We start from the raw sequence: 15434 nt of genomic DNA on the forward strand, positions 1-15434 counted from the left end.
ACTGCGGACAATAAATAGATTAGCTATGAAGAAGTTGTAAAGCCTTATTTCCTTTAAATATTTTGTGCTGTCTATTGTTGATGCTGTGAAAGATCAGTATATTGGGATCATGTTCCGTCCTTCCTATTCAAACTGAAAGTGGTCTGAAAGGAAGAAAGAAGAAGAAGCATATTTCTTGTTCATTTAGCATACTACCCTGCCAATATGATCTCTGCTTTTTCCATGGGTTTCTTTTTTGTTGTTTTTAACTCAAATGATCAAATATATATCCTAGTCCTGCTGGGAATCTTCCTCGATTAATTCTCCATCTTAATTTGCTTTTGTGACCTGGAATTAAGACCATCCTCATTGGGCCAGTCTCATTAACTCGAAGGCATTCGCTCGATCATGACGAGAAACCATAACAGGTATAGAGACGAAGCTTTGGAGAACAGTAAAGAGAAAGCATAGAAGACGTTGGGACAATGGAGTGCCGTCCAATATTTCCCTGGGACTTTTCTTACTTCATTATTTATGATCTGGCTTTACTTTAGATATCACAGTGATATATACTGCAACAAAAATAAACTTTAAAAAGATTGTTTTTCCTTCTTTTTTTTTTATGCCCTAATGGATGGATTTTATACACGACCACCTAGCTACTTGTATTTTTGGTTCAGTATGGAGAGAGGCCATTCTGTAAAAGGTATAATTTAGAAATACAGTAATCATGAGATTATTTGAAGTCAATACAATATGATGTGCTTTAACTTCATGGATCAAAATGGTGAGGTCACCATATATTATGGATCTTCAACCTACACCCCCACAAATCATAAGTTTCCACACATGAAAGTTCAACAAGTACTTAATGTGATTGTAGAATCCCTATCATCTTCCCCACTTAATTGATGTTTGGCCCTCACAGGTACTTCTTTTTTAACCTTTTCTGGACTGACTTTACAACTTTATGACCTTCCTTTAACCTTTTTGGAATCTGGGAGTGATTGGTAAAACAATGAAAAAGAAAAATCAGGCACGGGATTGAGGATGAACAAAGTACAGGATCATGTATGAATGGCACCTGTCATCACATTATTCAGTTTTCTCAACTCCAATCCTTGCTCATTTGAGCCTTTGGGGTCTACTTGTACGTGTTATATTTGTTGGTTAACGTCTGGGTTTGGACAATCTCTTGTGGTGTCCACCAATAATGCTTAACATCTATCTGGCCTTTATGCCTTGCCAATCCAGTGTTGAGAACTGTTGAATTTTTCCCATTATACCTTGAACTATTATGCACAGGTATTTGTATAGAAAAAGAGAAATGATTTGCTGTGATATTGAAATCATCACAGCTGCGTTCTAGAATACCAATTCTGGACTATATATGGGGTGAGTTTGGCAGATGGGAGGTGATTCAAGCATATATAATTTCCTCGCATTCTAGAAGATGATTCTCTTAAGCCCGGAATGCAAGTAGAGAAACCTACCCCATTTTGCTGTCGACTGCCCTCGGTATTACTACCATAACTCTGAATTCCCAGCCTAGTATAGGTTTAAATGTCATGTCTGCTTGTGTTAAATTCTTAGATGAAAGCAGACGTACTTCTCTCTTTGTTGGTTGGCGATAAAACAGAAGCAAAGTGATTTTGTTTAGTCTAATTAGAAAAAGGTCAGGAAAAAAGTCAATTGTTTGTTTCACCATTTCTTTCATCTTTATTTCACATCATTAATTAATTCATCTCTCGCACGTACTGTAATTGAATATGTCAATGGAAAACTAAAATTAGTTCAAGGAAAAGAACCGCGCTTGCTTATATCACAAGGAATTAAAGGGATTAGAGAACTCCACACATAGAATTCAGGCAACATCTCAAGAGCTGTAGCTCAGTACTAGTACAGCCTTGGTGTGGATACATGGTTGATCTCTAATGGAGAACTACTTAATTTCCCCTTCTTTTAACATGATTTACTAAATTTTTAGTTGCTGATAAAAATATTAATTTTGGAAAACTGGATAGTTAAGGAAACTGGTTTGATTTTCTCTAGCTACAAGACACAGGACTAGGCTACACAGCAGAAAGGAAAGTCCTAAATCACAGGTCAGGGTAGGTAGCTAACCACTTTCACAGTGTTTTCCAGATGGAAAAAATGCTCTGCGGTTTTCATATGCAATTCTAGAAATGACATCAAAAAACTGTTAAATAACAAGATATTAAAAGAGGGTGATTGAAAATGTCATCTCTCTTCTTTCCTCAACTTAATTTCTCACATGAAAATAATGAAAGATTTGTATTTGGAAGGATGGAGTCTTTTCTACTCTTGGATGCTTTTATTATGAATTGAGGCCTCAACTTGTGCATCCATTGCCAAATTATGAATCACCAATTATGTGGTCCATTGAACATTTTCCATGTGTTTTTGGAGAATTATATATTCTCTATTATCTAATTCACTATCTTCAATTACACGTGTGGATGCTGGACATGGAGAGAGAGGTTGGAAGATTATGTGAAGTGGAAGCAAATATCTTGGCTTAGTTATGAAACAAACTCCTTTTTTTTTTTTTTTTTGCCCTTCCGTGGGTGTTCTGACTAGCTAGCTTCAGCTGCCTCTCTATGGCACAATGTATGATGATTACCTTAGAGTGAAGAAAAATGAAATGGAAAAGGACAAGATCATGGAGTCAAAGACAAGACGACCACCCATCTCTCTCATTTTCTAGCCGTCCCTCTCCAAACCGTTTTACTGCTCAGACTCATCAACCAACTCCCCTCTCTCTCTTTCTTTCCTATATTCTAAGCAATACCCCACAACCATCATCAAAATCATGATCATCATGCCCACTCTACCAAGCCTCCTCTTTCTCTTTCTTATAATCTGCCACTCTATAAAGTCTTAACTAATCGACATCAAACCAGTTGGGAAGAGATATAGATCACCTTTCTAGTGACAGGATCCAAAGGCTCTCAAAATGAGGAAGCCAGAGGCCTCTGGGAAGAACAACGTTAACAATAGTAACAAGTTCAGAAAGGGCTTGTGGTCACCAGAGGAAGATGACAAGCTCATGAACTACATGCTAAACAATGGACAAGGTTGCTGGAGTGATGTGGCAAGGAATGCTGGTTTGCAGCGATGCGGCAAGAGCTGCCGACTTCGTTGGATTAATTACTTGAGGCCTGATCTCAAGAGAGGTGCATTCTCACCCCAAGAAGAAGAGATGATCATCCATTTGCATTCCCTTCTTGGCAATAGGTGTGTTCTTACTATCCCTTGCTAACTCTATTCACTTGCTGATCGACCTTTGCCCTTAATTTCTCATCTGTTAACTATTGTTAATTATTAGCATACTGCTTTTTTGAATTCAGCAACAAGGGTTCAAAGAATATCTTAACTTGATTTTAGTGGGTGGGTGTACAAAGGAGAGTTTTCAAGCTCAGTACTTTCTACAGTACTGATGAGGGGATATTGGAGTTTTTTCAAGCTGTTGCTAATACATGAACAGAGATGAAAAAAATAATTTGATAAACAGCTGTTACTAATGCCATATGACACGCCTAAGAAAAGAAAAATATATATTGTATACCATCAATAATATATACGAGGCAAGGAGGCTGATGAGCAAGATTATATTCTTTTGTCTAGGAGAACAAAGGCAAGTCCTTTCAGATATAGTATAAAATTATTTTCGAGATATCGAGTCTAAATATTTTTTAACGGTTTGAATATTTTTATATACCTTGTCTTAGCAACCTTTAATTAATACTTAATAGATAAAAATATAGTAGAGAACTGCTACAAATTAATTATGGGGAAATATATATATCTTGGTTATTTATCCCCACTAAGTCAAGCTTCCACGCACTTGCCTCTATTATCTCTAAAGGCAAAGTTAACAAATGCAATCAAATCAATCGAGAAAATTCACGTACAATAACCAGAGTTTTCTTTTTTTGGCTCTCTCATTACACAAGTTATGGTGGACAATTAGCTGTCATATTTTGAAATTCTGAGACACAGACTCGGATTAGTCATCTCTGCTGATTAGATCATAACTTGGGGAGAGCCAATCAGCTAGCCAAATGCCTTGGTATCCATGGAAGACATGTATACAAGCTGATAAAGACACTTATCTGACGGTCTTTGTTTGTCTTTGAAGTTGAAGGCACCCCACCTACATATATAACAGTACTGTTCTTGTTTTAGTATTCAAGCATCCAAGTTAATGGTCTTTATTTGTCTTTAGAGTTGAAGACACGGCACCTATATATCAATATTCTTGTCTTAGGATTCAAGCATCCAAGCTATCCATGCATTAATTAATTCGTATAAACAATAAAAAAGTACAGCAGTATTTTTGTCCTTGGAATTACAAGGGCAGGTGTAGCTAACTGTAAGTAAGTAGAGAAAATGACATCGGCATTCTTGAAGTCGTATAAATATTCGATCCATGCAGATCATGCACGAGTCTAAGAATAGAATATTAAGACTCCTTCTTTGAACTCTATTTGAAACTAAATTATTGATTATGTAATTTCTTTGCCTTTTAAAGGTGGTCTCAAATTGCGGCTCGCTTGCCAGGAAGAACCGACAATGAAATCAAGAATTTTTGGAATTCAACAATAAAGAAGAGATTAAAGAATCTGCAGTCATCCAATGCATCACCAAACACAAGTGATTCATCCTCGGAGCCTAGCAAAGATGTCATGGGAGGGTTGATGTCGACCATGCAAGAACAAGGCATTTTCTCCATGAACATGGATCCTTCACTGTCATCTTCGTCATCGTTAGCAACCTCCATGAAAGCAATGATTCTAAATACCATGATGGACCCATTATTACCTATGCTCGATTATGATCATGGCCTAAACATGTATGGTGGTGCAAGTGGGTACGAATCCATTACCGCACCACCATGCATGGCTCAAGTTGGAGTCCTTAACAGTGGTGATCATGGTTTTTATGGGGAAGGGATCTTTGAAGGTATTAATGTTGAGATTCCTCCTTTAGAGAGTGTAAGCTGCATGGAGGAAAATGCAAAAACCCAGAATATACAGGAAAACAACACTGACAAGTACTCATATAGTAGTCCTGTGAATAGTCTTTACCACAAAAACTGCAACATCACTAGTAATAACAAGACAGATAACATAGCTGCTGATCAGATGGGGAACTTATGGCACGGATCAGAAGAGTTAAAAGTGGGGGAGTGGGACTTGGAAGAGCTGATGAAGGATGTTTCGGCCTTTCCATTCCTTGATTTCCAATGATCGTTGAATAAATGGTTTCCCAATACACATATAATTTTTCAAGTTTAGATCGGCCTCGCCACATATTCACCCTTCAAATACTGTTATCACTCAACCCTTGTATTCTATCCTTTTTCGTCAAGAAACTTAGCAATTTCGTGTATAGTTCCGATGAGGTACAGGAAGCATGGAATAAAGGTCAGGAGAGTTATACATTAATTAGTGACCCAACATTTCTTGTATGTAAACTTACGTACCTTATGATATTATTGCTATTTCGCCATTAATTACCTCTCGAGCACAGATACAATATTGTACCTGAGAAAGTATGTTAACTTTGTAGACAGGGACCAAGAGATTAGTTGGTGCGTACGTGCATGAACCTAGCTAGACCTAGTTTAATTTAACTAAATCGTGAGATGTACACAATTAAAAAGTCCAGGAGTGGAAGTTGTTGTTAGCTAGTGGGATATTAAGTAGGTTGGTGCCATAAATTGACAAATACATGGAGATTTTTTTATATATATATTATGTGCCTCCAGATGTTTTTTTTTTGTGGAGAAGATGATGGTTTCTTCTAATGAAGTTTAATCAATTAGATGAGATGTCCACTTAGAGCCATAATAATCACGTTAGCATATCAAGTCAGCTTGCTTTCATTCTACATATGACTATTTTACTGGTTAGTCACCCCATATAGGGTTTGCTTCCAAGAGTAATTATAACTCTACCTTTCCCATAGCCAATGATGTCTAAGGATAAAGCAATGAGAGGATCGCTCCTATATTTTTCTGGAGTCAAAAGAATAAAAAAGACATGGTGACGCAAAACCTAGCTCGCGCGAGAGACTTGAATATAAAGCAAAGGTAGCAGCAGTTAGATGAAGAATTTATATATATAGTCCTATACACACACGTATACTAAGATCAAGAGATCAATCGCTCCATTTCATGTTGAATGCCGACATTTATATAAAGAGATCAGCTCTTCTTCTCCCTCATTTATCTCTTAGAGTTAATATATATACACTTAAAATTGCAGAACTAACCTGTGCATGAATTTTAATGCTGTCATTTGATCTGGGAATTGGAAGGCTCTGTTGGCTGCAAATGACGACTTTTTAGCCCACTGGGCAAATGGCTGTTTATTTTTCTTGTCAATGAGGTCAGGTTTTTTTTTTCCCCCTGATCCACCATGATTATAGTTAGCCTCCGACACCCAACTTTTCAATGGATTAATGGCGTTTGTCGTGTGCATGTGGCTCTGGTATATATACATACATTTATATGTATATACTTGCAAATTAAACTGTTGTGTTCTTGTGATATATATGGCATGTTTCTCATCATGAAATAAATCCGACTCGAGAAAATAAAATAAAACCTCCAGTGTTCCATGAAGAGAATGAAAGGCGCAAAGAGAACAGAATTCTTCCCTTTTATGTGGCAAGGGAGGGAGATGAAAGGCAACCATGGAAAGGAATGGGCTTTACGGTGCTCTATGGTGTTTAATGTAATAATAATTATTTTTAAAAAATAAATTTTAAAAATGTATTAAAATAATAATTTTTATTTAAAAAAAAATAGTTTTAATACCAGTGTATTAAAATAATTTATAAAAATTTAAAAAATAAATTTAAAATAAAAAATAAAAATATTATAAGTTTTTTAAAAATATTTTTAAAATAAAAAATATTATAATTGTTTAAAAAACATTTTTAAAATAAAAAAATAAAAGAAACTTTTAATTTAAAGTTGTAACAGGCAAATTCACGGATCGAAAAAGTACTAGACGCAATCAATTAACCAAGAGGAGTTCGATTTTGGATGGGGGTAGGACATGCAATGCTGACTGGGCTAACTCTCTGTTAGCTCATAATAATTTTGCTAACGTGCTAAAACTAAAGTAAAAGGGTATTAAGGAGAATAACATTAGTTATTTTTTAAATTTTATTTTTTATATTACCACGCTAAAATAATCTTAAAATATCAAAAAATAAAAGAGAAAAGGGAAAACACTGTTCCAAAACTGCCCCTAAACTGGGAGGTGACGTGGTGTGGTGTCAGTTCAAAAAATATTAAGAAAAAACAGACCGTCGCCTGAGAGATTCGAACTCTCGCGGGGAAACCCCATGTACTTAGCAGGCACACGCCTTAACCACTCGGCCAAAGCGTCGGGGGTACCGAGGTTCTTTCATCCTAGATATATAATTAATGTAATCTAGCGCCCCAAAATCAGTAGAAACGAAGCAATTTAGTTTAAATAAAATGCGAGGAAAATACATAGTGCGTCTGTGCTTCTACAATGCTCAAGTCTGACCCGTTAAATATCTTGTTGTTACATATGACATGGGCCTTCGCATTCTGCTTTCCTGTTCATCCTCTTCGACGAAAGCGAAAAACTTGTTTTATCAAATAAAAAATTAGCTTAGCGATTGATTCCCAGTGTACTGAGTACAAATTGTTTGTAATATCTTTTTCAACAACAAGCTTTTTACTTGATGATGTAAAAGGTCAGTGCTTGTTCGCTAAACCCAGACAAATGAGGAGTGTATACCTTGTATTGCTTGAACAAAAGAGAAAAGGAAAAGGGTGTTTAGTGCTGTTTAGATTAGTGCCAAAGTGCATGATTATGATTTTCCTCTTCTTTTGAAGACAACTCCCAATTTCCAATTAATGGTTTTGTTTTTGCATGCATAAAGGTGAGGGAAAGCATCTTCTCCGCGTGCAAATCATAAGCAAACGAAAGGGAAGCAAGAAGAGAACGTTCTGATTCCTTCACGCCATGTTTCTTTTGTAAAACCGTTCTGATACTGCGTATCAGAAACACCACGCACAAACAGGCAGAGGCCTGGCTGCTTTATGATTCTGTCTTTACACATGATTTCTACATTGAAATGATAAAAAGAAAAAGAAAAAAAATGTTGGGTCTTGTGGTTAACATTATCCAGTAGCATTAGGTCCGGTTATCCAACTAAATCCAATAATAACTTTTTAAGTTTTTTTTATTATCAAAACTAATGCTATTATATTTGTTTTTGCAACAAGACTTAATATTATTTTATATTTGGTTTGATTGTTAGATTCAAATTACTTAATATATTTTTATGTTTTTCCAAAAAATTATTATTAATTTATCATAGAACATAATTTAAGTTAAATTAATTAAGAAAAAAACATCTGCTAAAAAAATCAGAATTTTATGAAACACATCCTCTTTTGTCTGTTCTCTCACTTATGCTAGAAAAAATTTAGGCTAGAAAAAATGCTCAGTCTTCTCGATATATTTTTACCATGTTTGGTGCCTTTTTTTTTACTCTAGAAGTTCTAGTAGTCAACCACTTGCTTGATAAAATGTCTAATACTTTAGCTTCTGATTATATCTATTAAAAATATTTGAAAAATCATCACTACTTCATCACTATTTTGCTTCTAAGACACAGGAATGCAATTCACTCTTTTATTTTTGGGTGAAGAAGTTAAGATTAAAGTGAAATTTTATTAGAAAAAAGATTGTAAGGTGACTTGCAAAATGTTCTACGAATAAAAAGAAAAAGAAAAAAAGTGTTGGGTCTCGTGGCTAACATTACCAAATAGCACTAAGTCCGTTCGGTTATCTAACTAAATCCAATAACTTTTAAGTTTTTTTATTATCAAAGCCAATGTTATTGTATTTGTTTTTGTAACAAGACATAATACTATTTTGTATCTGATTTGATTGTTAGATTTAAGCCACTTAATATATTTTTATGTTTTTTTTAAAAAATTATTATTAATTTATCATAGAATATAATTTAAGTTAAATTAATTAAGATAAAAAAAATTCTGCTAAAAAAAATCAGAATTTTATGTAACACATCCTCTTTTGTCTGTTCTCTCACTGCCTGCTGCTGCGCTAGATCCAGCTCGCCTTATTTACAATCTTTGCACGAGTATTTCTGTGGCCACCATAACCCCAGGCCTCCTCTCGTCTTTTCATCTCCCTGGATTCTCTGGCCCCTGTTTTTCCAAGCTTCTTGGCCATTCAATGCCTTCCAAGTCAAGGTGGAAATATTGGTTATAAGCCACTATGCTGACCTGAAGCCTTCTCAACCAATTATAGATAACCACGTGTACCACACAGTTACTTCACTGTACACAATCACCAAAAAGGCTACGTTCCTTCAGAAACCCAATCCACTCACAATCTACCACGTTAACAAAGTGCCCTCAATTCCACCTGCGCATGCTAGCAACGAGCCTTGCCACAAATACTGACAACATGGGCCGGTGAATCGGAAGATCTTGGACGGACACTTCAACTCCAGGGCGAAACTAACGAAGCTCACCCCACTGACAAAAAGAAGAAAGAAAGAAAAGCCCGTATATTCCATCCATCGTATCCACCGTTCGATCAAAAACCAACAGCTCAGATCCTCCCCTCCTTACTTCCCATATAAATCAACGCCAATCAATCACCTCTCAAAACTTCCCTTTCCTTCCCTTCCCTTCAAAACCACTGTGCAGCCCCTTCCCTTCCCTTCAAAACCACTGTGCAGTGTACAGAACAGAAGTGAAGACTGAAACCCCTCCTCTCGAACGCCATACCCCAAAATGGCGTCGTTTGCTCTGACATCATCTTCTCTTTCCTTCAACAAGTCCCTCCCTTGTCTCAAACCCCGCTCTCTCTCACACCTGAGATCCACCGCACCACATCCCCTCCCTTTCCGTCCAAATCTCCCAAAACTCTCTGCTGTCTCTCCCTTACTCCCAAGATTCTCCAAATCTAAAATCACCACAACCACCAGGAAAATCTCTAACTTCACAGTAAAAGCATCAGCCTCTGCAGCATCACCATCACCCGCACCAACATCAAGTACACCTGCCTCACCGCCATGGCAAGGAGCAGCAATGAAACCTTTACTAGCATCCATCGCGACAGGTGTCATTCTCTGGTTCGTTCCTGTTCCCGCGGGAGTTACGAAACCAGCATGGCAACTGCTCGCAATTTTTCTTGCTACAATAGTCGGAATCATCACGCAACCTTTACCGCTCGGCGCTGTAGCTTTGATGGGTTTAGGCGCTTCAGTTCTAACAAAAACCCTCACTTTCTCCGCAGCGTTTTCCGCATTCGGTGATCCAATCCCTTGGTTAATTGCACTCGCTTTCTTCTTCGCGCGTGGATTTATCAAAACCGGACTTGGTAACCGAATTGCGTATCAATTTGTGTCTCTGTTTGGATCTTCTTCGTTAGGGTTAGGTTACAGTCTTGTTTTTAGTGAAGCTTTACTAGCGCCGGCGATTCCTTCTGTTTCTGCACGAGCAGGAGGAATATTTTTGCCGTTAGTGAAGTCACTCTGTGTTGCTTGTGGTAGTAATGCGGGTGATGGGACGGAGCATAAGCTTGGTTCGTGGTTAATGTTAACTTGTTTCCAAACATCAGTGATTTCGTCTTCCATGTTTTTGACAGCTATGGCTGCGAATCCTCTGAGTGCTACTTTGACATTAAATACGATTAAACAAACAATTGGGTGGACGGATTGGGCCAAGGCTGCGATTGTGCCTGGATTGGTTTCGTTGATTGTTGTTCCGTTGATTTTGTATTTGATTTATCCGCCAACTGTCAAGACTAGTCCTGATGCACCTAAATTGGCTAGGGAGAAGTTGGAGAAGATGGGACCCATGTCTACTAATGAAATTGTTATGGCTGGCACTCTGTTTCTCACGGTATAGTTTGCGTTTCTGTTTTATATCTGTCTTTTGCTTATTGCATCCTGCTTAATTTGGTGCAATGGTGTCTACTGCATGCTTACGCAAATTTAATTTGCTGATGCTGATGCACCCTTTACTCTGTTTATCGGTTTCGATAGGAATAGCTGGTTGTATTTTGTTTAGGTATAACCATCAGCTGTTAGTTAGCGATAATTCTTCTTTTCTGTCATTTATTGCTAGCTGGGTGGTGTTTTTTGGACATTTTGGAGAATTGTTTAAGGTACATTACATGGCATTTGGGTCATTGGAAAATTTTGCTTGTATGCTTGAATGTTTAGTTGAATGATGTTTTGTTAGAGACTGGAGAATTGTTTAGCTATATTTGGTCTTTGCATTATTGATGATGAATTCTTATGCAGCATTAGTCTAGCCCTGCTAATTTACTTCTTGAAAAGTTATTTTTGTGTCTTGGAAGGAAATCTGTTCATAGCTGCAGAAGTAATAAATCAATTCTGGCTTGGGTTCTCATATATGCAAAGGGTTTCGAAGATAACAGATGGTTGGGGATTTTAGATGTGTTTATTGTGAAGGAGGAGGGAATGTCTGTGATCTAGAGTCATAAATCTGCGCAACTTGGCAGCCAATTCATGGCCCAGGGAGATTTTCTTAGCAGTAGCTTGATCTTTTCTTAGAACTTAGGTGATTTTTCCACGATTGAGTTTCTCATAGAGGCATATTTGCATTTTTTTGAGTATGGAATTTGAAATTAAGAGTTTAGCTGGGTTGCTATCTTTGAAAATGAGATTACAGTGGCTGGCAACTGCACCTTGCTTCTCACAGTATAATTTTCCTTTTGTGTTCAAATCTGCTTTAATTTTGTTTTTAAATCTGCCATCTTAATTTTATTTTCTGTTTGGAACAAATATGATAATTAGTTTAGGCTCTGCTTGATAATGTTAAATGGAATAGGCTCTGCTTCTAATGGTGTTATGTGTGAGCTGATTTTCCACTGTAAGCATAATGCAACTTCTGTTGATTTGAAGGCATAGTTCAATTTGTTTCTTGGTTTAAATGAATGTAGTGATGCTACTAGTTCTGTGGCCGTTGTATAGGTAGAAACTAGTATGTCAGCAGTAAGCATTCTCTGCTTCTTGCAAAGAGTGTTAGCTAAGTGGTATTTTATCAGTCATTTTGGAGAATATATTAATTATGCATTGGCATGATAATAGTCATTAAGTGTCCGTCCATAATGGGTCTTTTGTGCTCGTGCACTTTGAGAGGATCCTTCCACACAGCTAAACTTGTGATGACCTTTGGCAGTGGTTCATGGAATATGGTCAAGGTATAGAGGAATGATTTGGATCTACTGAATGTTCTGGTACGTTAATTTTCTTTGTCAGTGTTAGGACAATAGTGTCTTTTTAAGGGCTGGAGAAGTTTTGTGCTTCATGGAGTTCTTATGTAGAATAGTAAGTTTAATCAAGAGGAACTCTGTTCTTGGACACCGAAGTAGCAACAGTTTAGGCACCAGGCTCTTTTGTAAGGTATTGTGGATGTTACATGTGTTTTCAGAGATGAGCATGGGGGAAGTTAATGTCGTTAGGAACTTTTAAATTTATCAACTTTGCAGCTAATTCAAGGTTTAGGGGAATTCTCTTGGTGCTTTCTCATGACCTCACTCAAGCTTCTATTGAAGGAGTGTTTGCATTATTTTGAGGTTGGAATCTTTGGTGCAAGATAAATTTACTTGACTTGTCAGCCAACATCCCATCAAGCTTCTTTGAAAGGAATATCATCCTGGCAGACTTTATTCTCCATGTATCAATACTCTTTGGTGGTAGTTGAACAGTTGGTTTTCACAATAATTCCAATTGTTGAAGAAAGCTCCTATATTTGGTCAGAGTTGGAAACAATAGATTTCCAGGACATTTGGGGAGTAGTTAGAGTAACTAGGTTGGGACCTTGGATTTCATTTGTTTCTTATGTTGTAAATGTGCTCTCATTACTGATATTAGATGGAAATTTGAAGATTTTCGGACCATTATTTGTTTGTTTGTTTTTTTCTCTCGGGGCCTGTGTTGATTATATGTTTTGGACATATGGCTTTTCAAAGACGGAGTCCATTTGGCTGATTTGAGAGATTTGTGATGTCGTATAGTCAATTGGATTATTAGCGTGCCATTAGTTGATTTATATACAACATATATACTGTTGTCTGTTGCATGATCATCAGATCATGGTTGATGCCAAGCTAGTACTTTGCTTTCAAAAGTAATACCTGTAAATTTGTTGCCTGGGTGTTTTCATTCAAATGTGATGCATTCTCACAACAAAACTATGGCAGCTGAGCGAGCACGAAATCATGTGAAATACATTTTTTCCCTTTTTCTTTATGCTAACCACTTCTTTGAATAATATACTACAGAGCAGCTGTTTTTTGGGTACCATGTTCATGATTTAGTGGATGTGTTTTATGTGTTTGTGTTGTCATGAATTCTACGTACTGCTTTGCATGTTTATTGATACTGTGCTCTGTCTCCAATAGTGAATGATTTCTTTATTTCTTCTCAATTTAGGTGGGCCTCTGGATTTTTGGTGGGATGCTGAATGTGGATGCTGTTACTGCCGCTATTCTTGGATTGTCCATCCTTCTTGTCACTGGTGTAGTGACATGGAAGGAGTGCTTAGCTGAAGCAGTTGCCTGGGATACCTTGACATGGTTTGCTGCCCTCATTGCCATGGCTGGGTATCTTAACAAATATGGTCTCATCTCCTGGTTCAGCCAAACTGTAGTTAAGGTTTGTGTTTCTCTCTTACTGGTTTCTCATTGTGCATCGTTGTTTCCAATTATCAGTGAGTGCTTATATTTATTATATACTTCAGTGGCCCTCTTGCATGTTGACATGCACAGGAGGAAAAAAAAAGGATTTTAAGGAACAAACTTCTCAGCAAGATGAATGCAAACGTGAACTTGTGAATTTCAACATAGCATTAGAATTAAGTATGGACCATGGAGTACTTGCTGTTAACTATTTGCATTCTTTACAGTTTGTTGGTGGACTCGGTTTATCGTGGCAGCTATCTTTTGGGATTTTGGTTCTTCTCTACTTCTACTCCCACTACTTCTTTGCAAGTGGAGCAGCTCACATCGGTGCGATGTTTACAGCATTCCTGTCTGTTGCCAGTGCTCTAGGCACTCCTCCATATTTTGGAGCCATGGTGCTCGCCTTCTTTTCCAACCTCATGGGCGGCCTTACACACTATGGAATCGGATCTGCACCTGTTTTCTATGGTGCCAACTATGTACCTCTGGCCAAATGGTGGGGCTATGGGTTCATCATATCTGTTGTCAACATAATTATCTGGGTTGGGGTTGGAGGGGTTTGGTGGAAGTTCATTGGCTTGTGGTGAGGGGTGATCATGGAAATCCGATGACCCAAGATTTAGCAATATCCCCGATTCTTATTCACCATCAGATGATATTTTCACATCTTGATTTATTGTCTGATGAGAGAGGTTGTTGATTTTTGTTTCTAATTCTTTTCCTGGGAAATAATCTTTCGGTGGCCTTGGTAGAGACCTCGGTCAGAAAGGTGGTATACGCATGGTCTTATTAGATCAGAAATTAGAACTTGTACCAGGAATTTTTTCACGGCGTAGCAACTGCCTGCAAATAATTACATAGAAAAATCTGACGCGTGAAGGTCTTTTTTCTGTCGCTATAGTTTCTTGGTGGCATGAGGACATATCCTTTTTCTTGGAAATTTACCCTCTTTTATATTTCGTCTAGTGGCTGGAAATTTACATTAAGATTCGTGATTTCGGCGGAGGTGTTAAATCCATTACAACGTTGTTCCATGAAGAGGTATTGGTTTTTTCATAATTGCATTCCATTGATATCCTGACTTGGACAGATTCAGATGTATTTTGCTAATATATCGGGGTTTCCCGTACGATGTTTAAACCGTCGATTGCTCAGCATGTCTGGTTGCCGACCGTTTTTCCATCACCAGATCTAAGTATCATGTTCCCATTCGCTGATTCCAGGCGAGCTGAGATTCTCCTTTCTCGGTGGCACAGGTTTCATCCCATGTGGATCGAAGCCTTTGGGCCGGCCTATAAGCAACTCAGACGTCATGAAGCAGCTGATTTGATGCCCCTAAGCAAAGGGCATATTCTTTTAGGCGTGAATCTCTTTTATATGTGTGTTTACTTGGCCATGGAAACTCCAATCTACTAAAATTAAAAGGAAAAGAAAAGGGGAAAAAAAACAATCTATGACCCATTGTTTTTTCTTGAGATAAGAGGAGTATACCTTAGATCCCCACTAGCCAATCACAATATAAAGGTGAAACAGTGAGGGTATCTTCTTTATTAGCCACTTGACTTCGGTTATAATGCTGGATTAGTTTTCCAGCCTCATAAAAAAAATATGCGCACATCGAGGTGGTGGTAGGTTATTATTTTGAAGTAGATGAAATAAAGACAAGATATAATAGAATACTTAGACAAA

General features: G+C 37.4%; 2 protein-coding genes and 1 non-coding gene across 3 annotated transcripts; 2 read left to right on the forward strand and 1 right to left on the reverse strand.

The window, feature by feature from the left end:
* Nucleotides 1-2520: 2520 nt before the first annotated feature.
* On the forward strand, nucleotides 2521-5526 carry LOC105126376 (transcription factor MYB46-like). The gene is made up of 2 exons (XM_011027226.1): nucleotides 2521-3237; nucleotides 4535-5526. Exons 1-2 carry the CDS (start codon nucleotides 2957-2959, stop codon nucleotides 5250-5252), a joined length of 999 nt encoding a protein of 332 aa, XP_011025528.1. The 5' UTR covers nucleotides 2521-2956; the 3' UTR covers nucleotides 5253-5526.
* A 1798-nt stretch (nucleotides 5527-7324) lies between these two features.
* Nucleotides 7325-7406, reverse strand: TRNAS-GCU (transfer RNA serine (anticodon GCU)). Its single transcript has one exon. It is a non-coding gene; the product is annotated as a tRNA-Ser (tRNA).
* Nucleotides 7407-9798: 2392 nt separating this feature from the next.
* LOC105126377 (dicarboxylate transporter 1, chloroplastic-like) lies at nucleotides 9799-14708 on the forward strand. The gene is made up of 3 exons (XM_011027227.1): nucleotides 9799-10936; nucleotides 13498-13719; nucleotides 13970-14708. The coding sequence occupies exons 1-3, from the start codon at nucleotides 9824-9826 to the stop codon at nucleotides 14330-14332; spliced, it is 1698 nt and encodes a 565-aa protein (XP_011025529.1). The 5' UTR covers nucleotides 9799-9823; the 3' UTR covers nucleotides 14333-14708.
* Nucleotides 14709-15434: the final 726 nt, after the last annotated feature.

This window comes from Populus euphratica, unplaced genomic scaffold (assembly GCF_000495115.2).
Source record: "Populus euphratica unplaced genomic scaffold, PopEup_1.0 scaffold78.1, whole genome shotgun sequence".
In the NCBI taxonomy this organism is placed as follows: domain Eukaryota; kingdom Viridiplantae; phylum Streptophyta; class Magnoliopsida; order Malpighiales; family Salicaceae; genus Populus; species Populus euphratica.